Genomic DNA, 27,020 nt, shown 5'->3' with positions numbered 1-27,020 from the left:
AACAAGCACTTGCCCATCAGTGCTTGTTGACTGCTCAGATAAATCCCATGGCATTAATCAATTCTAGACACGTAAGTTTAATGAGGAGGTAATTGCTGACAAAGCTGCAATTATCGTGTACCTTTGGACACTGGTAAGGTAACAGGCCAGACTCAGCAAATGGAAGGATCCACACTTTGTACCTGGCCCAAACCCTGCAGGAGGGAAGGCTGAGTAGCACCCAAAAAGGAACCTGTGCAACCAAGAGCTTCTCCACACCAGGTCTCAGCCTAACACAAAGCCCATGATTTAACAGGGCTGCTTGGAGCACTCCAGGGATCAACATCTCAGCATTCAAAACAATGCCAGAGAGGAGCAAACTGCTGCCTGCAGCAGTGCAAAGAGCAGACAGAAGTGCCTTCCTCATGCCCCACACCTGTAGCTACTACAGGATGCTTGGGTTGGGTTTGGAAGAAAAAGCCTGGTTTTGTCACACATGGGCCAGCACTGAGGGATCACTTGAAAGAATCTGTGGCACACAATGTCCTGCTGTTCCAAGGGACACCCAGAGAGGCCCCCAGGCTCCCAAAGGCAAGGCAGGAGCCCCACTCACCCCCTCAGCAGCTTGAAGAGCATGCAGCCCAGGGAGAACCAGTCAGCACTGCTGTCGTAGGCTGTGCCCTTCTGCAGCACCTCGGGGGCCATGTACCCGTGGGTTCCTCTGCAGAGCACAACAGCACAAAGCATTCATTACATCCAACATTATCAGTGGAGAAAAAATCATTAAAAACAAGTATTCTCTCAATAAGACAGCCCAGTTTGGAAAGAATTCATTTTAACCTTTTTATTTTGCTTCCAATGGGTTTTATGGGTCACCTGTGTGAGCACAGGGCACTCCTGAACTCACCCCTGGGCACCACTAAGAAGCAGCCACCAGGTATTGCTTTTACCCTTGATATACTCAAAACATACGGATTTTTTTTCAAGAAGCTACTGAATTGCAAATCTCTTAAGGTGTGACAGGCTGGAGTTTCCCTTTTTGCATAAATTCTGAGACTAAATCAGGGCAATTGAGGATCTAAGAATGAAACGTGCCAGGTAAGATATGAATCCACACCCAACTCCAGGAATTCAGATCCCAGTTACATCCTGATGCTGAGAAGCAGAAAAAAACATAATTTGCTTCCAGTTCCATGAAGATCCAGAAAGACACAATAAATCCAGGATTTTAGTCAGTTTGGGAATATTTAATTACCAGGTTGGGACAATTAAAGCAATCTGGTACTTTAACTCAGTCAGGTTCTTCTCTGAGCAGTGAATCATCCCGAAATAATGTGTCATCTCCCAGCCATGCCTACACATCAGCTGCTACAACTGTGCAGGAAAACAGGGAGAGGAGCCCAAAAAACCTCATTACAGCCACCAGCTCAGCAAGCCTGGGCCACACAAGTGTCATTCCTCCCCTTCAGGCAAACTTAAGTTATAAAGTCAAATTCAGGATGGATTTAGCACTACCTGTATGTGCAGCAGAGCTCCCAGACATGATACTTACACACTGGCATGTGGCTTCTTTTTGGAAAAGTCACAAGCCAGCCCAAGGTCTGATATCCTCACGTGGCCATGTTCATCCAGCAGGATATTTGCAGGCTGGAAACCAACAGAAGGAGGTGAGTGCTTGGTATTCCCCAGGTGACAACTGCAAACTCTCACAGCACAGCAACTCAAACATCAATACTCCCTGGTAAATTGGTAATTGCCTTCTTTTATTTAACATCAATATACCAGGCACTTCCTAGATAAAAATCCACGTTCTCACGGAGCACTACCATCAACTCCACAGGTTATGAAATACTGAATAACAGGAGGGAATAACCAGGCAAGGTTTGAACACAAAGCAGGAAATAAATGAATAATCCATTCTGGCCTCAAGGTGCTTTTGGTTTCTTCACAGCAGGGTCTGTGTGTGGTTCTTACACCTTTTATTCTCAGTCTCTGGGCAGACTTTCATATCCTTGTGCTGTCACCTGGTCCAGGGACTCTTCTCTGGGACCTGTCCTTGATTTCCCAAGTGCCAGTGAAACCCCCCAGCACCTCTCCTGCTGCTGTCCCTCTTTCAGGGCTCCCAGAAATACACTATTATCCTCTAAATTATTCCCATCAGGGAGATCAGTAACACTTCACAGGATTTACTGTGACCCCCAGGAAGCCTCTCCCAGGGTGGTTAAACTGGATAATGGCACAGATTAGAAGGACTTTGAAAACTCAGTACAAAAATCTGGCAGATAAAGAAATAATCCTGCCAAGGAAAGGTTTCAGGAAGGGTAATCCATGGAAGTTATCTGAGGGCTGTGTGGATTCAGGCACCCAGCAGCCCTTACCTTCAGGTCTCTGTACACCACGAAGCGATTGTGCATGTGCTCTAACCCCAGGATGATTTCAGTAGCATAAAACCTCATCTCTTTTTCAGAAAACACTCCGTGCTGGGAGAGGTGGTAGTGCAAATCTCCTCCTGAAACGAGAATTGAGGTGCAATTAAGTGAACAGTAAAATCTTACCCTGCAGGCAGACAGGGTGACACTGTGGGGGAACAGCTCAGCTTTTGTAGGTTCGTATTACCTGAAGATCACACAGCCCCACCCTCTGCAAATCTGTGTGGTGACAAAACAGCTGAGAAAGTTCATACAGAGATTTGATCAGTCTGAAACTCCATTTTAAAATGCATTTATTTCATAAACATTTGCATTCAGTGACTAACCCAGCAGAGGATTTCCACATAAGCAAAGGCTGTACCACGCATGGGTTTGTGGAGAGCAGAATAAATCAGCTCATAGAGCAGCCCAGGCTTGAGGGACCAACCATCTCAGCAATCTCCCTGCCAAAATTTCTGTAACATCATCATCATCATCTCTGAACAAGCCTTGCTTACCATTCATGAGGTCCAGAATGAAGCAGAGCTTGTCAGGGGTGTGGAAGGCATAGGTCATACAGACTATAAAAGGACAGTCCTGCAAGGGAAGAGCAAAGAGTTTCACCTCAGGCAAAAAGCAAAGTATAACCCAGGGAAGCTAAAAATACATCTGGTATTTTTCCTGTGCTATTTGCCAGTATTCCCAAGTTCTCTCCTGAAATGCAGCTTCACTAGTAACCTCTGTCCCCCTGTGAGGGCCCTGCCCAGGTGACAGCCAAGGTGTTTGGCCCCCTGCAGCATTTCCAACTGAGGATTGGGGGAATGTGAACACACCAGGCAGGAGCTGGGATTCTGGAGCGTTACAATGTTCAGGGAGCAGCTACAGCAACATCCAGATCCAGCAAAACCCACAACACAAGGGCTGTGGGAGCAGGTTTAGGAGGTCAGAGCACAGCAGCCAGGGCAGGGATGGGTTTCACCTCACCTCCTGATGCACCTGAGCCTCAATTCACCCCATGTCTAAGACAAGCAGCCATAAAAAATTCCACTGGAAAAACACATCTTTGTTCCCAAGGTCTGCTTGTGTGCTGGTACCTCCAGGACACACATTCAAAACCCCATGGCAGCAGCTGGCAGACCTTCCTCTGCACCAGGCCTGTGCTGGATACAAGGGCTAATTCAGAATTATGGAATTGCTGAGGTTGGAAAACCCCTCTGAGACTGAGGGATTCACCACTAACCCCTCTCCCCAAGTGCCACATCCACAGATCTTAAATCCTTCCTGGGATGTGACTCCACCACTGCCCTGGGCAGCTGTGCCAGGGCTGGAGAACCCTTTCCATGAGGAATGGACCTGCTGTGGTCCTGCTGGCCACACTATTCCCGACACAAGGAGGCTCTTGGCTAACGACCAGGAGGCTGTCACCTCCTCAACTTCTTCTCCAAAGCCATATGGGATGGAACTATGGAATGCTTTGGGTTGGGAGGCTCCTTAAAGCTCATCTCATCCCAAGCCCCTGCCGTGGGCAGGGACACCTTTTTTGGTGGGTCTGCAGTGATCCCTTTGGGAATGGCTGTGCTCCAGGCCAGCCTGGGCTGGGCTGCCCATCCCACATCTGATCCCAAAGGCAGAGCAGCCCTGGACACCCCGCAGGAAGCACAGCCTCACGTGGCTCCAACAAAGTCCTGGAGCTGCAGGATGGAGCAGGGAAAGCTCTGGGAATCTCTGACAGGAACTTGCTCCCTTCCTAATTTAGAAACAGAAAAACACGGCGGCCTTGGGCAGCACGGGGCAGCTCCAGAGAGAGGAAAGGGAGGGACAGGGACACTTCAGAGCCCCTCCACCCTCCCATAGGGTTGAGATAGAAAGGTTTCTTTGCATTTCTAAATTTATAAATCTTACAAATATTATATAAACAATATATTTATATACTATATAATAATATAGTATATAAATCTTATATTTATAAATATATTTATATCTTTATATATATTATTTAAGTATCTTTACATATATAATTTATATTTCAGGGATCCCCACAGCGCCAGGATATTGTATTTGTGGGGTGTCCCAATGAAGGAAGGAATGATGAATCTGACTTCACGTTTTCGAAAGGCTAATTTATTATTTTATGATACTATATTATATTAAAGAATACCATACTAAAGAATATAGAAAGGAAACTTACAGAAGGCTAAAAAGATAATAATGAAAAACTCTCTCCAGAGTCCTGACACAGCTTGGCACTAATTGGCCAAAGAGTAAAAACAATTCACATCAGAAACTAATAAAACAATCACTTGTTGGTAAACAACCTCTAAACACATCCCAGACCAGTAAAACACAGGAGAAGCAAATGAGATAAGAATTGTTTCCCTTTTCTCTGAGGCTTTTCAGCTTCCCAGGAGAAAAATCCTGGGTGAAGGGATTTTTCAGAGAATGTGAATGCCACACCAGGGTACATCCTGCCCCTCTCCAACCCAACTGCACTTTGTTTTGCTCCCCCAAAACAGGAGGGATGGCTGTCAAACACCTGCACAACATCCAGGAAAGAATTCCTAACTGGCCCTAAAAATAAGGAGCCTGGTGTGGTGTCTAACACAAGACAGCACCTCTGGTTATGAACTCTGTGCTGGGGACTACTGTAGCTGCCACTTAACTTCACAACAGCAGCTTTAGCAGAATTATTAACTTAATTTCCTGCATCGACTGGGTAATTCAGAAGTGTCCCCAAGCAGGGCTCCTAAAATTTCAGAGCAATCTAATTACCCAGAAGGATTTAGTGGTAGAATTTAAACACCACACATAGACAAATAAAAAGGTTTTTCTACATCAGAACATAGCTTGCTTATATTTTTATGGATTTTAAAAATAGGAGTTATCTGGAAGTGTAAATGTGATGCATAACTCATTTTGGTGCAAGCATTCCTAATTTCATCACTACCCTCTCCTTGCTTAACAGAGAGAAAAACTGTACTGCAGTATTTTCCTGACACAAAAAAACACAGCAAAAGAGTATTCTACAGCATAAAAAAAAAAAAAATTAAAAACCACCCTACAGTTATTTTTTTAAAGAACACATAAAGCAATAAAAACGATTTCCCAGGAGAGCAATTCTTCATTGCAGTCAACTTTATGCTCTGATGAAAATAAGCAACATTATGACATTAACGTGTGAATTAAGACCAGTTTGGAAAGAGTTCCTTACATCCAAACAATCTTGGATTGAATCCAGAGAACTGCTGAAGTCAAATTTGTGACAATAAATCATGTGGAAGGAAAAAAAATATTAGAGCAACCATTAAAAAAAGCCAGAAATGTGATATTTTAAAGACATCAGCACACTAAAAAGTGCTCTAGGAGGAAACCTTTGTTTGACTCTTCCCAGAAAAACAAGCACTGGGCTTTGGGGACAAAGTGACAGCAAACAGGGGACAAAGGTGTGCAGAGCACACAGCAGCTGTGTCCCAGTTTAACTGGAGGGCAGCTCTGTCCTGACATGTCACCCAAAGATGTGTCAGTGCTTGAAACAGTGAAAACCAACCAAGTGCCTGCTCTGCTCCAAAAAACCAGATTATTGACCTCCTAGGGTGTCCTGGGCAGGGCCCTCCAAGTGAGGATATTCTGGGATTGTATTTCTCATCCCTTGGAGGAAATCTTGAATGCAGCCATCAGTAAAATCATCTCAAGAAGATCTGGGTAAGGCAGCTGAGCTGCTGAGGTTTTTTATAGAAAGAAAAAACTGGGAGCCACAACAGAGAGGAGGCACAGCCCTGCACAGCCCCTGGTCTTTTGCAACACAGATGGAATGATCCCCTCCTACTCTCAGGATAAGATTAATGGAATAATCATTCCTTCCACAAGCACCTGGGGACTGGCTGGTTTCATAGTGTCCATCACCACCTTGGTGATTTCCATGTTCCAGTTTTCAACAGAAATCAGGCAAATATTAGCTACTGCAGAAATTAAATACCTTTTTCTTTTAACAGAAAGTAAAATCTTTTCCCTGCTCTGTGACCTTCCAAGGATTTCACAATGCCTTTCCAGCCTGTGGGAGGGGAAGATGGGGCCTGTGCCTTGCAGAAGAGGAAACCCAAAGCTCAGTGACAGTTTGTCCCCGTTACACCACAGTGACACAGCAAAGGCACCGACAGAGACTGAGCCCTGCAGAGCCCAGTTTGGAGCCACCAGGGCCATCCAAGAGGCTCCAGGGGCTCTGCAGAGGTGCTTGTTGTTCTCCTGAATCCACTGAAAACTGCTTCTCCCTCCAAACCCATGGAAAGCTGCTCTCACCACACAGCCATGACCGACTCCAGCATGGGAGCTCCCTGCTCCAGGGTGCTGGGGAATGCCAGGCCTTGAGGTGGATTAACAGAGCTGATTACACAACCAGCTGTGTCATCTGCACAGCTGTTATTATGCATTTTGCAGAGACATCTGGATTCCCAGTTAAATGACTAATTGTACTGTGATGGATTTCCCAGTTCCACTCTGCTCTGGGCAGTGCAGAGCTGTCCCTGGGCACACCATGAGCCACTGCAGCCTCCCAGCTTCTGTTCAGGGATTGAAGGAATTCTCTTATTCCACCACCTTCAAACCTATCTCATTCTGCATATTCCAAGTGCTCCAACCTCTCCTGCCCAGGTGTACCTGACCTGAATGAGCAGCACTTTGTACAAAACCTCCCTTCAAAGTCCTTCAGATTTCTGAGAATCTGAGAGAAATGTCACTCTAACGAGCTGCTAATCCTTAACAAAAGTAACAAATGTTTCCTCCTGCTGCTGCTCCTGCTTGAAGCCTCACTGTGTGCTGGCCTGTGAGAAAACTGCCTCCACCAGCAACTCCTGAACTATTTTCTCTTGGAATCTCTAGACATGCAAATTCACATCCAGTGCTGGAGCCAGAGAATCAAAAATCAAAGTTAATGGGACAATTATTACTCATTTGCCTCGATTTCTTGTCTAATCTCTACTACAGACCCACTCCCCACTGGTTTTCAGGAATCCTGACACACGTGGACAAACCACAACTTATCTCTGGTGAAAACAGGTAACTTGATTAAAAAGCCTGAAGGGATAAATCCCAGATCCCAGAATTGTTTGGGTTGGAAGGGACCTTCAAGTTCATCCTGTTCCACTCCTGCAAGGCGGGGACACCTTCCACTGTCCCAGGGTGCTCCAAGCCCCATCCAACCTGGCCTGGAACACTTCAGGGATGGGGCAGCCACAGCTTCTCGGGGCACCCTGTGCCAGGGCCTGCCCACCCTCATGGGAATAATTCCTTCCTAATATCCCATCTAACCCTGCCCTCTGGCAGTGGGAAGGCAGTCTCCCTTGTCCCAAGCTCCTCTCCAGCTCTCCTGGAGCCCCTTTAGGAACTGGAAGCTCTCCTTGGCTTAGTGGTGACCATGGCAGTGTGGGGATAATGCCTGGATATGAGGATCTTCAAGGTCTGTCCCACAGAGAAGATCCCCTGGTGTCACAGAACAAAGGCCACTGCTCTGTGCCATCAGGGAATGCTGCTCTTTGCACAGCTCTTGCACAAAGCCACACACAATTCCTCCTCATCCTCACCCCTCCCGTGTCTGTGGGCACAGGGGCTGTGCTCCCACACTGAGTGTTTAATTCATGCACCACAAGGTGAGGGGAGTGAACCTTCCTGCCAGCATCACCCGTAGCCATGGCAACCACGGTGTCACTGCAAGGAGGGCAGAGCCACCTCCCATCCTGCCTGGAATTGCTCTGAGCCCAGCACACCTCAGCCACCAGCCAGTGACCCCATGGCTGGGCAGCCAACACCAGGCAGCTGCTGGCTTTTTGCACACACCAGTGATGGTTTCAGCTTTAGATTTCAATTTGTCTCATTTTAATCCAATTTATAAATAGAACAGATGGCTTGGTACACCGTGGCATTCACATTCTCTGGAAAAATCCCTTCGCCCAGAATTTTTCTCCCGGGAAGCTGAGAAGCCTCAGAGAAAAAGGAAAACAATTTTTATCTCATTTGCTTCTCCTGTGCTGTGCTCACATGTGGAATGTGTTTGAAGATTGTTTCATTGGATTCATTGGTGTGAGTTATTTTCACTCATTGGCCAATCACTGCCAAGCTGAGTTGAGACTCTGGAAAGAGTCACAAGTTTTCATTATTATCCTTTTAGCATTCTGTAAGTATCCTTTCTGCATTCTTTAGTATAGTTAGTATAGTATTCTTTAATATAATACAGTATTATAAAATAATAAATTAGCCTTCTGAGAACATAGAGTCAGATTTATCATTCCTTCCTGCCACGAGGGTCCCTGCAAATACAACAGTGCACCTTGACTCAGCTACAGTACACAGAAAACAAAAAGGGAAAAACTGGATATCAGAGTAACAGGAAAGGGAAGATGAACTGGAGTTTTGTCTGCAGGAGCACTTTAGATCCCACCAAAGTACTATCTAACTACACAAAAAAAAAAATCTTTTTTACAAGACAGAATCGTGTTTTGGAAAAGTTTCAAACAAAAATACTTTAATATGGATATTTAAAACGTCAGGAGGGTGGGAGGATGAATTACCTCAGAAATGGGCACCCCCTCAAGCCTCTGCAGCAAAGATGCTCATTCTGCAGGACCCAAACTGATCAAGCAAGTTTGGTTTTTCCCTTCTCATTTCAGACACATTGCAAGAATCAGGGGGAGGCTCCAGTGGGGTTTAATTTTTGCATGTCACACAAGGGAATTGATGGAATATGCATTATATGTAACAGCTTTTATATTATATGGAAGGAAGGAAGAATAACATAGTGATACTTACTCCTGTACTGACAAGAGACAGCATAATTCTTTCATTTAAGGCTAATGTTTCTCCTTGCTTCATCTTGATTCTCTTCTTATCTAAACATTTCATTGCATACCTGAAAAAAAACCAAAACAAACATTTAGAAAAAGCACCAAAGATCTCCTCTGTCAGGACTGGCAGCCAGGCCATGCACATTCACAGGATCCTGTAAGCAAGCTCCTGAAAGACTTAAACCCAGGACTAAAAACATCATTTCAGGCCAAACACAAAACCTCCAAAATCTCCCAGAATTAACACATTTCCAGCAGAAGCCTCCTGACAGAGAAATGTGCTTTAACAAATAATTCCATGTCCAAACCATCGCAGCGAGATAGGAATTACACAACATATATTCATTTTCTCATACCTACAAGCAAGGATCTGCCTTAGGAATTAAATAACAGAAACTCTGGTATGGTACCATTTAATTCCAACAGTTTCAACTCTATCAGGAAAGCAATATCTTGAACACATGCTGAGTTTTATATTTTTTTTTTTCCTTAATTTTCTTTCTACTCAGAAAAAAAGTCAGATACACACAAGAAAGCTTTTTTAGTCTTCTACCATCTGTGCCACACAAATTAATAAAATTTTGCTCACAAAGGATGTTACCCTAACAACCACCAACCACGGGAGGATATGATCCAGGCTGGGTATTTTTCCAAGCTGTTGGGTGAGTTCATTAATAGACATCAGTGAGAAGGACACGTGTGCTCCTCCACAGAAGACTCCTAGGCATGGGAACTCATGGATTTTTAGGAAATCACCACATGACAGCAGTGCTTCAATGCCCATCCCCATCCAGCCCCAGAACCTCACCTTTCAGGAGCTCCAGTTCCCAAAAACAGCCACGTCATTCCTGACATCAATCAATGTGTTGGGAGTGGGGGAGTGAGGGTGAATTTTAAGTTTCCAGACTGGGAATATATTCATGTGTTCCTGCTGAGGAGTCTGTGAAGGATGAGTAAAAATAACCCCTGACCCTTCCCTGACCAGAGAGAGGCACTGAGAGTGTTCAAGGCTGATGGAAATCACAGAATGGTTGGGTGGGAAGAGACCTTAAATTCACGGGCAGGGACACCTTTCACTATCCCAGGCTGCTCCAAACCCCATCCAATCTGGCCTTGGACACTTCCAGGGATGGGGCAGCCACAGCTTCTCTGGGAACCTGTCCCAAATCAGGTCTGCAGGCTCTAAGTGCAGCAGAGGCAGCCTAGAGGGGATGGGAGCTGGGTTAGGGATGGGCACACAGGGTTGGATCAAGAAAGAACTAAACCAAACCTCTACCCAGAAGCTGAACCTCAGCTTAAGTTTTGCTTCATATTTGAAAAAGAAGGTTGTTTTCACACATTTTACTTCCCTTTGCTCTATTTATATCTAATAAAACCTGTCCTTTGCTTCACTTTTCCTGTCCTTCTCACTTCCCAAGGGTTTATCCACCTCCTGCCAGAGCCCTGCTCAGACATGGAGATGGCTGGGACTCTGAGAACTGCCTGCTGAGCGTGCCTCAAGCTAAATAAAATGTTTATTTTTGTACATGGACAAATGAATGAACTGTACATGGACAAAAAGTACCAAAGCAAGAATAAAGCCAGTGTTGTTAGTAAGAGTATTAATATAAATACTTGAAGTCATTGCAGAAATACTGAATATAATAATAGCAACATTAAGATGTCTTCCACTTGCTAAGAGTCAGAAGTTTATTATTATCAAGGATGTCAGGCACACGTAATGCCAAAGGAGCCAGCCACAGGGCACCTCACACATGCCCTGCTCATTTGGAACGGAAATGTTTAAGGATGGGCTATGGGCTAAAATTGTTGGGAGAAAAGCAAGATGAAAGGCTGGGGTGTAAATAAAGAAATGGATTGATATTGAGAACTGGTTAAATCCATGCCCAGATGTTCAATCAGAACACACTGGGACAATGATGCCTAGAAATGGAAATCTGATGAACAGGGGAGGTGTGTGAATGGTAAGATCACAAAAAGAATAAAAAGCACCCAGGGCTGACCTGGGAGCTCCCACTGAGAGCTCTGGGAAGCACAAGTGCAGCAGTGGGATATTCCCTTCCAAATGGCAGCAGGGATCTCTGCTTTCACCACACATTGGGCAGGCACAGATGGAATTCCCCAAATTGGGAGCAGCACACTGGGAATGGGCTCTAGCACAGCCCTGACTGCCCAGATTTGGGGACAGCTTCCTGCAGCTCCACTTGGAGCAGGTGACACCTGAGCAGCCACCATGGGTTCCACAGGAATATCCTCTGATCCAGGGAATTGCTGATTTTAACACATCTACATCCTCCCCTGGTTTTGACAGGACATTCCCAGGTGCCCAGGAGCTGTGTGACACTGAGCCCCTGCCTGGCATGGAACAGGATCCACTGAGCCTGCAGTGAGCCAGGAATCAGAATTTTGGGGTTAAACTTCATCACAAAGAACGTTACAGCAACGTGATGCTGCTTCCCAGTGATTTCCTAAGAAATGATTGGAAGGATTTCCTCCCTAGTCCAGAGTTTACAATCTGCCACAGAGTGGGTGATACTCACATTTTTCCAGTGTCTGCTTTTCTGCAGCCGTACACTTCACCAAATCCCCCTCTTCCTATTATTCTATGTACACTAAAATCATTCATGGTCAGCTGCAAATGGGAACAGAAACAACAAAACAAAACCTTCATTTTTCCAGCATTAAAAAACTTACTGTGAAAACATCTAAATGATCCATGAATGTGTTGAGATCCTCAACTGTAATTCAACAGCCTTTAGTGTTGGAAAAGGAGCTCCTTACTGTTGATATTTCCATGTACTTGGAAGCACTACAGTGTGAAGTAGCACCAAGGGGAATGAGGCTGTGTTCCCAAAATCTGCCAGTCTCACTCAGGGCTATTTTTGCAGCCCAAATTGTCACACAGAAGTGCAGAGGGACAAAAGCTGAGGCCAAGGGAAGGGGCTCACAGGGTGCTGGGATCACTGACTGGAGTGGGAAAGGGAGGTGGACAGGGATTGGGGCTGGTAAAGAGCAGCAATTCTGGCACTTCAGCTCTTTCAGCCATTAAAAAATCAAAATTCTATTAGCTGAGGAAGGCAGAGGGGACGTCCAGACAGGAATCATCAGGGCTGTGCCTAAGAATAGCAGAGCAGTGACATCCACCACCCTCCTTAATGAGGGCTTTGCAGAGCAGGATTCAAAACTGAACATTCTCTTTCCTGTATCAGCCTCTGACAAGATAAATATACTTGTAAGTACTTACATGAATATTTAGCTCTACATTTTTCCATTGACAAAATCTAGTAAACTTGTCACTGCAAAAGAAAAAAAAAAAAGTTTAAAAGTTGTCTGAGACTATTGTGTAGAGTATTACAGGAAATGTCAAGACTCTGATATTTAAAATCTAGTCTGAGCTAGGGCGTGGGGTGGTATTTAATAAATGACAGCCTTCCTTTCACCAACTGTAATCTTACCCCTACCAAGAAAAACAATTCCCAGGCAGAGCACACTCCATGTTCTACATCCTTGGGAGAGAAAGAGAGCAGATAACCTTATCCCTGGAAGTGCTCAGTGTGTCCCCACAGCTCCCTTGCATGGTTTTCAATCATTCAAAGATGGTTTTCAATATTTAAACAACTACGTTTGGAACTAACAAACATTTAAATTACATCAAGAGAAAGATAATTATAAAAAAACACAGGCAGCTCAATTTATGTTAATGAACCTCCCTATACTCCAAGGAACATTTTAAACTCATTTTATCTTAAAATAGGGAAGACATCAGCAATACCACAGGCTTCGGGAAAAAAATAATAAAATAGTTGCTTATTCCTACATGAATAATTAAGTATTTATTTTCAAAGTAAGAAATAACAGCTTTATGGAGGCATTTTTATAATTATCACAGAATGCCACCAAACCAGTTTAGAAAATGGATTTGGGTTGCTGCTGGGTGGCAGCTGAGCTTTGCAGAGCCAGACACTGGAGCCAGACCTGTGCCTTCAATTCTTTATTACACAGAATATCCCCAAAACACCAGTTCTGCCTTTTCTCAGCCCAAACTCCAACCACTGTGTCCCCTGACTGAGAAATCCCTGAGCTTTCCAGCTGCTCCACTCACACATCCTGACTCTGATCAGGATATCCCACAAAGCTGGGTTAATTTGATTAATTGTGCATTAATACACATGTTTAGCCTTATTTACAGCAGTACTGAAAGGACCTGGCTTCCCACTACAGCAGGCAGATAATTCAGGTAATATTCCACGTTCATACCTTTCCATAAATTTTTGAAATATTTTTCCTCGGAGACTATCACAAATTTCTTCTATATATGGCTAAAAAGGGTGAGGAAACACAATTAGTATTTAAGCAGGTAATAAATGGCTTTTTTCAATCCCATCCATTACACAGAAGCCTCAACAAAGCATTTTAGCTTTTTTTGGCTTTAGGAATCTGAGCAGGTGCCCTGAAGTCAACCACAAAATACTTTCATGAGCTAGAAAACCTTAAGGGGCGTGGGGGCAAAAAATTCTTCTTTCAAATGTATTTAACCAATAAATTGTCACCCCTGTGGAACCGAAACTTCCCAGAGCTGCTCCCTCATCTCTGTGGTGCTTCCCTCCTCTCTGTGCTTGCTGAGAAATCAGCACCTTGAAATCACAGGTGACTTTTTCCAGGGAAATTCCTCCCCTGGGTGTGCCAGGGCCCAACCTCCCCCCAAGGTAGTGCTGAGACACCCCCAGCACTGCAATCACCAATTTCCAGCTCATGGCAACAGCCAGAACAGCTCAGGAGCACAAAGACATCAGGCAGGGGCAACCTCCACGTTTTTTCAGCACATAAAAATACATCAGATTTAGATAAAAGACACTTAAGCTTACAAACACCCCCATGATGGATAAGACTATTTCTCCATTGCTCAGTTCACCCTGACAGGATGAGCATCTTACTGATGGAATGTGATTTACTCTAAATCATTTAATGGCTCAAAATTACACAACTATAAAAACTCTTCTGCTCACACACTAAGGTATAGTTTGCTTTTCTAAATGTGCTTGAAAATATTATAGGTAAGAAGAGTAAATTGTAATTTTGACTTGGAAAAGCATTTCAATCCCACTTAAAGCACAGAATATGCACCAGTCCCATTTATTCTGTTTCTTTAAAGAGTATCTAAACAGTCACTTTCTGTCAGAGAAGCTGAATGCTCAGACTGTGAAAGCTCACCTGGAAAAGGCTGGCTGGCACTTGTTTCTTGGCTAAATGTGTTTGTACATGATCTACAGCTTGTTTTGAGAAAGGCTTTTGGAAAAGAAAAAGAAGATTTCAAACAGTTGGAACTGTCAGGAGTTTCATTTCAGGTCAGAGCACTGTTGTTCTTTTTCCCCACATGGAAACACCGACCCCAAGGGGAATCAATAGGGCCTCCCACAGGTATATGACAGTGAATATTGTGTGAAACGTGCAGAATGAGCCAGTAATAGGATTATTCTGAAGCAGAAAGGCAGGAGAGGGGAATATGAGGAGGAGGAAGGTAAAAATCAAAGGGGGTGATGATCCTCCTTTAACAAATCCATGAAAAATCCCATTTACAGACACAGCTCCAGAGCCAGAAGAAGACATGAACTTTTTACTAATACAATTATACATTTTGGGGGAAGAAAAAAAAAAAAAAAGCTTAAACCTTCCACCCAAAGCATGATACCACCAGGATACAACACCCTGCAAATCCTTCTTTGAAATAAGAGCACATGAAACTGCTAAGAACAGATCAATGGGCCCAAACTTCAACTAGAAAAAAAATGTGTCTTTTCAGTGACTTTAGCCACATCTTTATACACACACCTGCATTTATTTCGTCCTTTTGGAAACAGACATTTCTAGAGAAACATAAACCAGAAAAATCTCCTGATACTCCCTTTGTGTCCCACTAAGTTTAATAAAAATTGCAGCACGCCACTAACCTCTACACCTCAAAAATAAAAACAAAATTACAAAAAGCAACATTCTGAATTCGGCCAAACCCAGATCCTGGATTTCAAAGGGAAATCCAGATGGAAGAGCAGATATTCCTGCTGCCAGGCAGGGGGGAAAGGGCAGGATACCCACGTGGGAACAGGAGAGCAGCTCCTTCATGATGTAGGTGTCGTAGATCTGCCGGCTCCGCGACAGCCGCTCCTCCTCCGAGTCCAGCTTCTCGTACTCCTTGATCTGCAGCACAAGCACACACCACACATCTCCTAGTGATTTCTCACTCATTGGGTCAAAACAGGGCCAAGGCTCAAGTTTCATTTGATTGTTTTCTTTATTGATGAAAAATCAACTGCGACAGCACAATCAAGGCTGGGATTTCCCTTTAATATTGGAATTTTCCAGCCCCGGTACAGGTGCCCAGGGAATTGGTGCAGTCCCCATTCCTGCAGGGATTTAACTGGATGTGGCACCTGGGGACATGCTCAGGGGTGGCCTTGGCAGTGCTGAGTGAACAGTGGGACTCAACAGGCTGAGAGGGCCCTTCCAATCAAAAATTCCCTGATCACAGCACATCCAGTACAGATGTCCAAGAAAGAATATAAAGCACATTTCAAAATGTTCACACAGCTCAGCTACACTGTGGATTTGAGACCTAAGGTGGCTAAAAGACAGTTTTACAAAATACATCAAGTTTCCTCAGGTGTGCTGTAGGAGATCAGTGTGTTCCAGGTGAAAAAACAGCAATCTCAAGACAGTCCATTTACAGAGCAAAACCTGACAACCAGTTCCAGAACAAAAACTTCACCCAGTCCAAGGGTCCTCTGGAGCATATTTATGGAAAGAGTTCTTCCAGAAGTAGCAAAATGTAAAAAAACATGCAAGGGGAAAGACTCAGCAGTGACTTTCTGGACCATCCAGCACCAGCCTGTGAATCCCTGGGATCCAGACCCCTGGCAGTGAGCAGATCAGCTCCGTGCCACACAATCCCAGCACTGCTGAGGTTGGGAAAAAACCTCCCAGATCATCGAGTCCAGTTCTCAAGAGACAAACTGGAACCAACCTACCTCTGGAGGTGGAACATTAATTAAAGTCAGTATCTTTCTAGCTGTACTGCTCGTGTTTGCTGACATGATAAGGCACCAGTCCCACCCCGATCTGCCATCTGTGCTGCTTTCCCCTTGATACCAATTTATAATTAAAATGACTCAAAACGTCTTTGCCCAAGAAACACTTTTAATTAATGCAATGACACAAAATAATTAGCAGTACAGGAGGAAGCCTGATGGATATCTGATTGTCTTATTTGAGCACAACCTCCTATCCCTCAATGTTTGGTTGTTAAAGGACCCAACTCCCCAGTCAGTGCTCAGGGCTTTCAGCAGAGCTCCCCAGAAATCCAAAGGATCTCCTCAAAAACTGGGATCAGAATGCATTTGTTTTCAAGTATTTAGAAGTTTTTTTTTCTTTTTTTCCCCCATTTTCCCCCCTTTTTCTTTTTAATTTCTTTTCTTTTCCTTCTGAAACCAATCGGGATGAATCACTCATCCTGTTAAATGCCTGATCGTGACTCCAGCTGCAGTGATATGAAATCCCTGGAGTACAGAGCTCTTCTACATCAAGCAATTTTTAATGTAGCAATGTACTCAGATTATTCTATGTGTAATAAATGCAGCAAGTAAATCAAATATATAAAAAAAGGAAAAGCTCCTGGATCCGGTATGTCACAGAGGAAAACACAATGAACCTCTCTTTAAATATCTTTAATGGGATTTTTCCAGAAGTACATGACAAAGCACTGAAATTCTTTTGAGGTAACATTTTGCTAATAACCTAAAAATACAATTTTGAATTGTTTCAGAGATAAAGAGGCAGCCAAAAATATCTTGCTAAATAATCTGGTACAACAGGCCTTTTCGGATTACTTATGACAGTGATATCTTCAGTGTATAAAGAGATGGAAATGATAGAAAAAGATTCTTTATTGACAGCAGGTATCTGATCTGAGTGGGGGAATGGAGTCTTGCTGAGCACTGATCTCCAAATTGATACCAGCTGTTTGTGCTGATAGCAAGAAATAAGTTAAATTCTCAGCTCATGAGTGAAGCAGCCAAGGCTATCCCAGCTCTAGTTCACCCTGAGCATCAGGCATGGGCATGGAATCAGCACCTGGGACAGGATTCACTGGGGTTTATTCAGTGTCACAAATGTAACAGGGAATGAATGAATGGAGCCATGGAGCTCTGACCCTGAAGCAGCAGAAGATGGGTAGGGCCAGGGCATTCCTTGGAATTACTGATCCTTTGGGATGTGCCCTGCACAGTGCCTGCCAGCTCCTTCACTGGGTATCTCCTGACAAGGGGCACAGCTCATCCATCTGAAGCCACCTCTCGTGTCCCCTCTGCCACAGCAGCTCCTGAGCCATCTGAGCAGCTCCCACCCCTCATCCCTCCACAATCCCCGCTGCTGCCTTTCCCACAGGTGAAAAACTGCTGGGCAAAGACCTCAAAGGTTTCAGTGTCACCCCAACACCAGCAGCTTCATCCCAGATCCTTTTCTACCAGTCCACACTGCTTTAATGTCCCTCTCCTTCCTTCTCAGCATTCCCTGATGGAGCAGGAGCAGGACAGCCTCCCTCAGCCTCACTCCCTGCACCGCCCCAAACCTCCATCACCAGCACTCACCTCCTCATAGAACTTCAGCTGAGGGACAGCTTCATCAATCTCATTCATGCAATAGTCTTTAAAGAGCAAAAATCCTGGAAAGAAAAACAGAAAAAAAATCAGAGAAAACTTGCCTCATTACAGTTGTAAAAAGGCTCATGAAACCACCTGAGTTGCACCACGGGGTGTGTAAACCTGTGTGAGCATTCCCAATTGCCAAGGTTTAGGATTCTGATTCCAGCTCTTCATTTCCAGCACAAAAGGATCCCAAGCCTGCCTCACCTCCCACAGGTGTATTAAGCCCATTACTGCTTCCACCTGCTGAGGATTTTATGAGGCATTTCCATAATGCACCAAAATATCCTGTTCCTCTTCACAGACCACATTTTCTTCTTCTTTTTTTTTTTTTTTCCCCCAGTAAAAACTAGACACTAGTCACGTTTTGGGGTTTTTTTGCAAGAGATTTACCTACATTTCACTGATGAAGCACAACCTCTTCTGCACTCCCATTTCAGAATTACCGGTTCATGTTACCTCTAATGGGTTTTATTGCTCAATAAATTACATCAGGGTCTTTACAGTTCCTTTGCAAGTAATTTAGAGCATGACCCCGGCAGGCTGCAGATGAGAATCTTCCATTAGGAGCATTTTAATGCACTGTCACAAGCCTCATCCCATGGAAGCTCTGTCTTTCCCTGCCTCTGAGCTGGCACCTGCTACCCTGGAATTTCACACAGCAATCTGTGTCACAAATGTCCCCATCAGCGCCAAACCACCCAAAGTCCCCCATCTCCTCAGCCAGACCGTGCACCTCCACCTCTCCCTGTCAGCTTGGCTTTTTGAGGACAAAAAGTGGAATTTTGGGAGCTGATTCAAATTCCTTATTTCCCACATGACGGAACCAGCAGCGGCACGGAGCAGAATCCTGCTGAATGGACTGAACTTTTCTAGGACAATGAACCAAAGATTGGGTAATTAAGAGACTGAAGAGTGGCACAAACAGCTCTGAATGCAGTGAAAGAAAAATCCCTGGCCTGGTCCCAGCTCCTGGCTGGTGCCCAAAAAAACCCACAAACAACAAAAAAACACAACAATAAACCACAAAGACAACTGTGGGAGGAGTGTGAAAATATACCAACACACATTTCCAGCAAGGCCACGCCAAACATTCCAGCCCTGCTTAGTATTTTCCAAACTTTTTAAATTTAATTATGGCAGAGAAAGATGAGGTTCCCAAGCCCATGGCACAGGGAACAATCAGAGGCTTATGCAGCCACAGGACATGGGCTGCTCCTCCCTGAGGCCCCTTGGCACTGCGCTGCAAAAACCCAGATATACCCAAAATATACAGACTGAGAGCTGAGGCTGCCCAGCCTGGGGAAGAGAAGGCTGGGTAGGGACCTCACAGCACATTCCAGGATCTGAAGGGGCTACAAAGAAGCTGGAGAGGGATCTTGCATCAGGAACTGGAGTGACAGGAGAAGGGGAATGGCTTCAGACTGAAATGGAAATTTAGGTGAGATATATGGAAGAAATCATTCCCTGTGATGGTGCTGAGGCCCTGGCACAGGTTGCCCAGAGAAGCTGTGACTGTCCCATCCCTGGAAGTGTCCAAGGCCAGGTTGGACAGGACTTGGAGCAGCCTGGGATAGCAGAAGGTGCTTCTACCCATCCTATCATGGATGATCTTTAAGGTCCCCTCCAACCCAAACCATTCAGTGATTCTACAATTCAGACAAATCCAATTAGAGCCTAATGGTCCCCAGACTGGAATTGTTTCTGTTTCGACCTCCCATTCTATCAATAGACCCTGCACTTCCCCTGCAGCACAAAGGAAATCTCCTCCTTTACTGCTGCTCTTGGATTGAGTGAAAAATGATCAGCCAGAAACTGCAGCTCTCACATAATGGCACAACGAAGTGACAGATGCAGCATTGAGTAAGTGACAGGAGTTTTAAGAAGTTCAGGGGGAGCTGACGAGGAGCACAATAAGCACAGTTAACAGCACACAGAAAAATAAGCCCAGGAACAGAAAGCAGGAATTAATAAAATGATAGCGTTAAGTAACAGCTAAAAAGAACCAGCAATTATTTATGAAATAAAGATGCTGACAGCTTTGGCTTTAAAGATTCCTTCTGCTATAACTATATAATTTCTGCAACAACCAGATCACTGGTTGTTAAGGGAAAGGAAAAATATTTTTTAAGAGCTTCTTCTGGCAACACCAAAGTGATGGATGATATCAATAATACAAACACAGAGTGTGAGGCAGCACCCAGCTCCTCTGGGCTCCCAGCCTCTGGAGAACCATTTTCCCCTTTAGCTTTGTATGGATAATCCCAAGTCAAATTTGCCAAGTGCCACAAATTGCACTGACTCTAATTACCAAGGCAAAATGTCTTTCAAGGAGGGATGAAGGCCACCTTTGAGGTTTGCAGTGTTGATCAGAGGCTCACAAACAGGAAGGGATGGGCTGGTGGGGAGAGCAGATTCAGGTCAGGCAGCTCACCCACAACCAGGTACTCACAGAGCTCATCCCCAGCTGGACAAGGTCCCTGTCCAAGCTTGGAGGGCACAAGGAGGGGAACCAAGTTAACCCATCTCTTTAAAACAGAACATGAATGTTTACTTCAGTATTTATTTCAAATAATTGTGGTTTTCCAGCATGACCACAAGAATTTTGCATGAAATCCTGACTCTAATCAACAGCATCACTCCACCCCTGGTTTTTGTCTCCAGAATTCAGCCCTTCCCACAATCAAAGAACACAAATGCTGCTGGTGACCAGCCACACACTCCAGACCCCTCATCACGTTTGTGGCCTCCACTGGACCCTCTCCAGGAACTCCTTGTCTTTCTTGAACAGTGGAGACCAGAACTGAACACCACAGCCCAGATGTGGCCTCACTAGGGCCACTCAGCAGATTAAAGCCACTTTCTTATTTTTCACTTCCGTGGCATTTTCATGTCTGTGGCCCTGCCAACATCCCCCCAGGGCAGCAGCCACAGGGGCCAGCACTGTCCTCTGCCTCCTCCAGCAGTCTAAAGGTCACCTGCAGCCACAACACCACCTCTTCATCCCTGTCAGTTAGCTGAGAGCACGGAATAATAAATAAAATAAAACAGATCAACAACGAGGAACTCCATCATAAAACACTCGGAGAAAATGACTTATCTAATTCTAACTGGAATTTTATGAGCATCTGATTCAAGTAACCTTTTAACAGAAGTAAATAAAAATCTTATTAAAGCAAACAGGAGTGACTAGGTGAGAGAGCAGAGCTAAAAATAGCCAGGTTCAGCCCCGATACCAGCGTTCACAATGTCACTGATTGAAAGGAAGCTGCATCTATTTACAGCGGGCCTGAACATGGTCCAAAACGCTGATGTAGCCTCTTTCTAGTAGGCAAAATAGCAAATTAGAGAACAAAAATATCAAGCTGTTTCCAAATCCTCCCAAAACGTGCTGTGTATAAATACAGAACCCTGACAAACAAAGCAGCAGTGACATCTGCACCAGACACGGGCTCCTTTCCCGGCCAAGGGCTCCCGGGCAGGAAAAGCTTTGGGAATGCAGGATGGTGCTCAAGCCTGCAACACAGGCTCTGTCCCTGCTCAGAGCACTTGAAGGTGTCCAATCTCAGTCACTCCAAGATGTCTCTCGTGATCTTCGCTGCTTGGTGAACTCTGATAACAGCGAGAAGCCATGGCCGGAGGGACGTCTCACATCCTGCTCTCTGCACCGCACTGGCAGCACGCTGCACCAAGGTGGGCCAAGGGAGGGTCACGTTGGAAATCAGGAGGAATTTCTTCCCAGAAAGGGTGGTCAGGCTTTGGAAGAGGCTGCCCAGGGGGGTTTGCAGTCCCCATCCCTGGAGGTGTCCAAGGAAGGCTGGAATGTGGCACTCAGTGGTGACACGGTTGCGATTTCGCACAGGCTGGACTCGATGGTTCTGGGAAGAATTTCCTGACCCAAATGATTTTGGGATTCTGGGCCATCTCCTCCTCAGAAATGTCTCTTACGTAGAACAAAGCTCAGCCACCACACCAACACTACAGCACAGCTGTGTTTAAATCCAGCTGTGGGTGGGTTCAACCTCCTGAAATAGCCCTCAGTGACCTTCAGATCCATTCAGTACCAGGAACAGATCTGGGTCACAGACACAAACATTGGGACAAAGTCTCAAAAAAAACCACATAAAACCTGTGATTCCCACCAGCCTGCAATTGTCACAGAATGCCAGGCCAGGCTCAGGCTCCTGTTCTGTGCAGTGCCCACACAGAGCTGACACAGCACAGAGTAATTCAGGCCACCTAAGAGCTCCACAACTGAGAGAACCACCAATTTTCCTCTCCAGGAACAAAGATCACCAGGGAAAACTGTGTAGGAATTGTGCTCTGGCAAGGTGCAAAGCCACAAAAATCCTCCCAGCCCAGAAAGCATCACACATTCCACTACTTTCCTTTCCCTTTTCTATTCTTTCCTAATTGAGCCCAATGTTCATTCCCTTTGCATTAAAAATAATACATTATAACAGACTGAAACATATTCCTGTGCATAGAAAGCAGGGAAAAGAACAAACTGTATTTCATGAGGACGTGCATCCAATGGTGAGAAGCACAGAACAATCTCCTTAGAACAGAACCAAACTGAGCTCAAAATTAGGCTGCAAGTTGCCAGGTAGCTTGTTTAATGAGGTCTAGAAATCATTCTGTGAAAATAAGCTTTGGCTAAAAGGTTTTAAGTGTTGTCAAAGAAAAACTCCTTATTTCCAGGCCTATTTTCCAATAGCTTTTCACCCAGAGAAATCATTGTTGCAGCTTGGTCAGCCCTCTTTCTAAACACCAGACTTGTGCTCGCCTGGAATTCCTGCAGGAAGAGGAGCAGGAGAGCTGAGCTGCTCCTCCAGCACTGACACTGGGGACATAATGGAGGAATACTCACAAATTCTGTGTCAAACCTCAAAAGCTTCAGCCTGACACAAGTAGAGCATCTCAAGCAGTGAATATACAGATTTACTGAAAGCACTCAATTATCCTTATTTAGGTTGCCCAGAGAAGCTGGGACTGCCCCATCCTTGGAAGAGTCCAAGGCCAGGCTGGATGGAGCTCTGAGCAACCTGGCATAGTGGAAGGTGGAGCTGGATGAACTTTAAGGTCCTTTCCAACCCAAAGCTCTCAGGGATTCTCTGAATATCCTCATGAAATAGTAGCTCTGAATACTGAATGTGTGATAAATAATTTTTTTAAGCCATGCAGATAAAATAATGGGGGAAACTTAGCTCTGAACCATATTTACTATGTATCCTTCATATTCTGGTCTCTTTTAACATGCAGACTCCAGCTGACTGAAGTCAAAAATCAAAGGCATTCAACATATCAAAGGTGAAAGAAAAAGGCGGGTTTTACACAAGAAAAAGCTCCTCTATAAGATGTAGGAGTAAAAACACTAAACAGAAATATACAAAAATATTCTGATTTTTAAAAGGACCACTCAGAACAGAATAGAAGCATTTCATTTCAATCAGTTATTACAAAGAATGTGATTAAATTCCTTCACTAAATCCCATCAAGGAATACACAGCACTTGAGGTTTTCTTTTTCCTTCACTTGTAAACAGAAGAAACTCACAGCCCTTTGCAACTGGTAATAGAAGGTACCAGCAAACTAACAACCAGGACCAGCTTAAAAACCTCATGGTGGTGGATTGGGTTTTGTTGTCTCTGTTCTTTCCCCACATCACAATTCAGGCCCTACCAAGGATGTGAAAGTTGTTATTTTTCTGACCAGTATTTTTCCATTATAAACATTTTAAAATTAATTACATAATACAAACCAATATCCCTTTATTATTGAGAAACACACTTTTCCTTCTGCCCCGCTCCAAGCTAGGAATTTCATTTTTACCAATTACTGAACACACAACTCCACTGGGAGCTGCAGCTCTGCTCCTCAGGCAGGGCCTAGATCCAGGTGTGGTTTTTAGTGGCAGCAAGGTGACAGGATTATTTCACGAATACATGGAGTAACTCCACAACAAAAGGGTGTTCTGAAGCTCCTGGTGCCAATATCTGCCTTAAGCTCTGCTCAGTATCTGAACCACTGTGATGAGCCAAATTGTTCAGCCAGAGCATCGAGGAACTGTTGTGCTGTGGTCAAAATCAAAACACAAAGCCAGCAGTATTCAGTTAGTAAATACACACAGCACTTAGGTAAAGAGCAGCAAAACCACTAAAACAACAGTGACAGAGCCCAGCTGATTCTCCTGCAGGAATTTCTGACTCTTCCTCTGGTTCATTCTGGCACTCTGAGAAAGCTGCTGTGAGCTGGAGGCTCAGACACAGATGGTTCTGCTGCTCTTCCTCTTTTAATCATAGAAATCATGGGCAGAAGTATCTAGAAACACCAATAAACTGGTCTGCATGTATTTGAGCCCACCTATCCAACCTCCAGGGACACAGGTGACAGCAAGATGCCACAGAGGCCCTGGCTGGACAGGACACTGTCAGGGAAGGGGGATTTGTCAGGTGTATTGCCCACATTCTTTTATAGGAGAAATGTTGTATGGACCAATAAAAGCATCTGGAAAAGCAGTAATTGATAGCCAGACCTCTCCAGCTCCTCTGCTCTGCACCTCTGACCTCTCTATCCCTTAAATGCACTGCTGAAAGTGAGAACACTTAACAGCTCCAATAATTTAGATTCTACAGACTGGTGCTGGTTCTGAGGTGATACCGCTGAGTGATCCCATGGATGGGAATGAGCAGCACTGGCAGGCCCAGAGAATCTGCTTTATTAAACATGTTAATAATGGTTTTACAGCTATGCAGGTAAAGCTCATTAAAGCTGTTACCATGCCCCCTTACAGACATGGCAAACTAACATTGCCCTACTTCACACTGGTGCTCAGAGGCTTAATTAGCCCGTGAACTGTTTCAAGACACATTGATAAAAACTCCATGGGAGTGCAACTGCTTCAGATTGCCTGAGGAATTGCTGGCTGGGAAGAAGAGGAAATCAGTGTGTGAACAGTGGCGGTGGACAAGGAGAAGATTCCACCAGGAAAGAGCAAAGAAAGCCCAAGTGAGGCCAAGCAGAGAGGGAAACACCACCTTTGGGATGGAAGCCACTTTGCACAGTGTTAATCACAGAATATCCAGAGCTGGCAGGGACCCAGAGGATCATCATCCACTCCTGGCCCTGCACAGACACCCCAACATCCCAGGCTGTCCCTCAGAGCAGTGTCCAAGTGCTCCTGGAGCTCTGGCAGCCTCAGGGCTGTGCCCATTCCCTGGGGAACCTGTTCAGCACCCAGCACTCTCTGGAGGAAAACCTTTTCCTAAAACCCATCCTAAACCTCCCTCACATAGTTTTAAGCCACAGCAAAGAGAGCTCAAGAAGGGGCTGGAGAGGGTTGAACCAACCACCCAGAGCCCTTCAGATCCAAAAGGAATGAATTTTCCTACAGGATTCCGGGGGCAAACCAAACACACCTGTGGCAGGTGTACAGCAGGGCAGGTGCTTGTGTTTGTGTGTGTTCTCTGGAAGCTCCCCTGGAAACAGCCAAGGGAAATGTCATGCAAATAATTTCTAATTTGTTCTCTCTATAATAGAGTGATATTCCTTAACACTCTCTTCTTCTCTCCTATGTTACTACTTCAGTTCAAAATTGCCAGTTTGCCTGGAATTCTCGATAATTTAACCCAAAAAACGTATAATTGCACTGCTCTGCTGAGATAAAGACTTTCTCCCCATGCCTTATATCTTCCAACAACTGCACTGCATATAAATGCTAATCTACCAGGATGTGTACGTTATCCATCATGGGACGTTCCAGATGATAGGGTATATGTTTTTCCTATTTTAAAGCTCAGATTTAACCTGCAGCTCCCCTGGGAAATCACACAACTCAGCATCTTCAACCCCCCCAACAAAGGCAGGCAGGGAGATCAGGCTGAAGCCCTACAAAGAAATGCTCAATTATTTATCATCAAAAGAAAATCCACAAAATGAATACATGCATTTTGATAGTGCCTTTGGATACTCTTTATCCCTGACACCAAGACAGACAACTCCAATGCACATAAAATCTACAGCAGGAGCTTCAGCAACACCCCTCAAAACGACCTTCAATGTAATTCATGCCAAGTATCACTTTATTTTACCACAAAATAAGATGGTGTTGAAAGAAATGTAGCTTCCAGTAACACTGAAATTATGACATAATAAATAAATCTTAAATCTAACACTCATTTGGTGAAAAAAAAAACACTGCCAACAGAAAACCAGACGAACTTTTAGAAGGCTCAGAGCATGGATTTTCTCTTTCACTGTCCCCTCCACCCCCACCTTGTTTGGTACAAGCAGAGAATCGTGTGAGGAGCAGATCCCCTGTGAAATATCTCACATTAACGGTTTCTCTTTCAGTTTGCAGCCACCCCGTTTCCGATGTCTCCTTGTGGTTTGGGTTCTTGTGTTGTTTTTAACTGATCACAGAACTGTGCAAGGACAGAGGGGCTTCCACAGCCCCTGAGAACCTCCCGCACCCTCCTACAGCCCCACATCCCAGGCTGATCTTGTACTGAAAATTAGATATACCATGAGAAAGAAGAAGATCAGGCTTCAAACAGCATTTTAAATATCGTTTTTGTTCGGAAGGCAACTTCCTAATTTTGGTGGTAACTGCTTCTGTGTGGTAGCTGCCAGGTCAGAACCAGAACCTCAGAATAAAATCACTTTGCAGAAACGACCTGTGCCCCTGCTTTTACAGAAAACCCCCCAAGTAACGATGTCCCTGCTACTTGACTGCATGTTATTTAACATTAAAGTACCAGAACAGAGCAAATTTATCACAGTGCTCATGTTACAGCTCAGAGAAGTCATCCCTGCTCACTTCACAGCCAAAAACTCAGGTGCTTTTCTTTACTCCCGACCAAGTTTTATAGCCTTCATTGTTATTTCCTCAGAGGACTATTTAATTAGTCCAGAATGCCAACAGCACATAGATCTTCTGCTTAAATTAAACAATAGCTTAAATAATGCTCTAGGGAGTCACTTTTCCCAGCCTGTTATTTTTAGGCAGTTCAGGGAGCACGGTGCCAGCAGAAAGAGGAAGAGCAAGAATGTTTTTCTCAACAGATTTTAACTCCTATTTAATGATCATCACCAAAACTCTGAAATAATGA

General features: G+C 44.6%; 1 protein-coding gene across 1 annotated transcript in view; it reads right to left on the bottom strand.

Moving 5' to 3' along the window:
* Positions 1 to 27,020, bottom strand: part of GRK3 (G protein-coupled receptor kinase 3) — a 60,904-nt gene that overhangs the window by 15,455 nt on the left and 18,429 nt on the right. Inside the window, exons 3-13 of the mRNA XM_041410115.1 lie at positions 17,857 to 17,930; positions 15,311 to 15,412; positions 14,429 to 14,503; positions 13,475 to 13,536; positions 12,462 to 12,513; positions 11,758 to 11,849; positions 9,183 to 9,282; positions 2,906 to 2,984; positions 2,358 to 2,488; positions 1,532 to 1,626; positions 593 to 700 (exon numbers count right to left, since the gene is read on the bottom strand). Coding sequence (XP_041266049.1) covers positions 593 to 700; positions 1,532 to 1,626; positions 2,358 to 2,488; positions 2,906 to 2,984; positions 9,183 to 9,282; positions 11,758 to 11,849; positions 12,462 to 12,513; positions 13,475 to 13,536; positions 14,429 to 14,503; positions 15,311 to 15,412; positions 17,857 to 17,930 — 970 coding nt within the window. The remainder of the gene's footprint in view (positions 1 to 592; positions 701 to 1,531; positions 1,627 to 2,357; positions 2,489 to 2,905; positions 2,985 to 9,182; positions 9,283 to 11,757; positions 11,850 to 12,461; positions 12,514 to 13,474; positions 13,537 to 14,428; positions 14,504 to 15,310; positions 15,413 to 17,856; positions 17,931 to 27,020) is intronic.

The sequence above is a fragment of the Onychostruthus taczanowskii genome, unplaced genomic scaffold, assembly GCF_017590055.1.
Source record: "Onychostruthus taczanowskii isolate IOZ18803 unplaced genomic scaffold, ASM1759005v1 scaffold32, whole genome shotgun sequence".
Lineage (NCBI taxonomy): Eukaryota > Metazoa > Chordata > Aves > Passeriformes > Passeridae > Onychostruthus > Onychostruthus taczanowskii.
The sequence above is the reverse complement of the archived record's forward strand: the minus strand, read 5'-3'. Positions and strand labels throughout refer to the sequence as shown.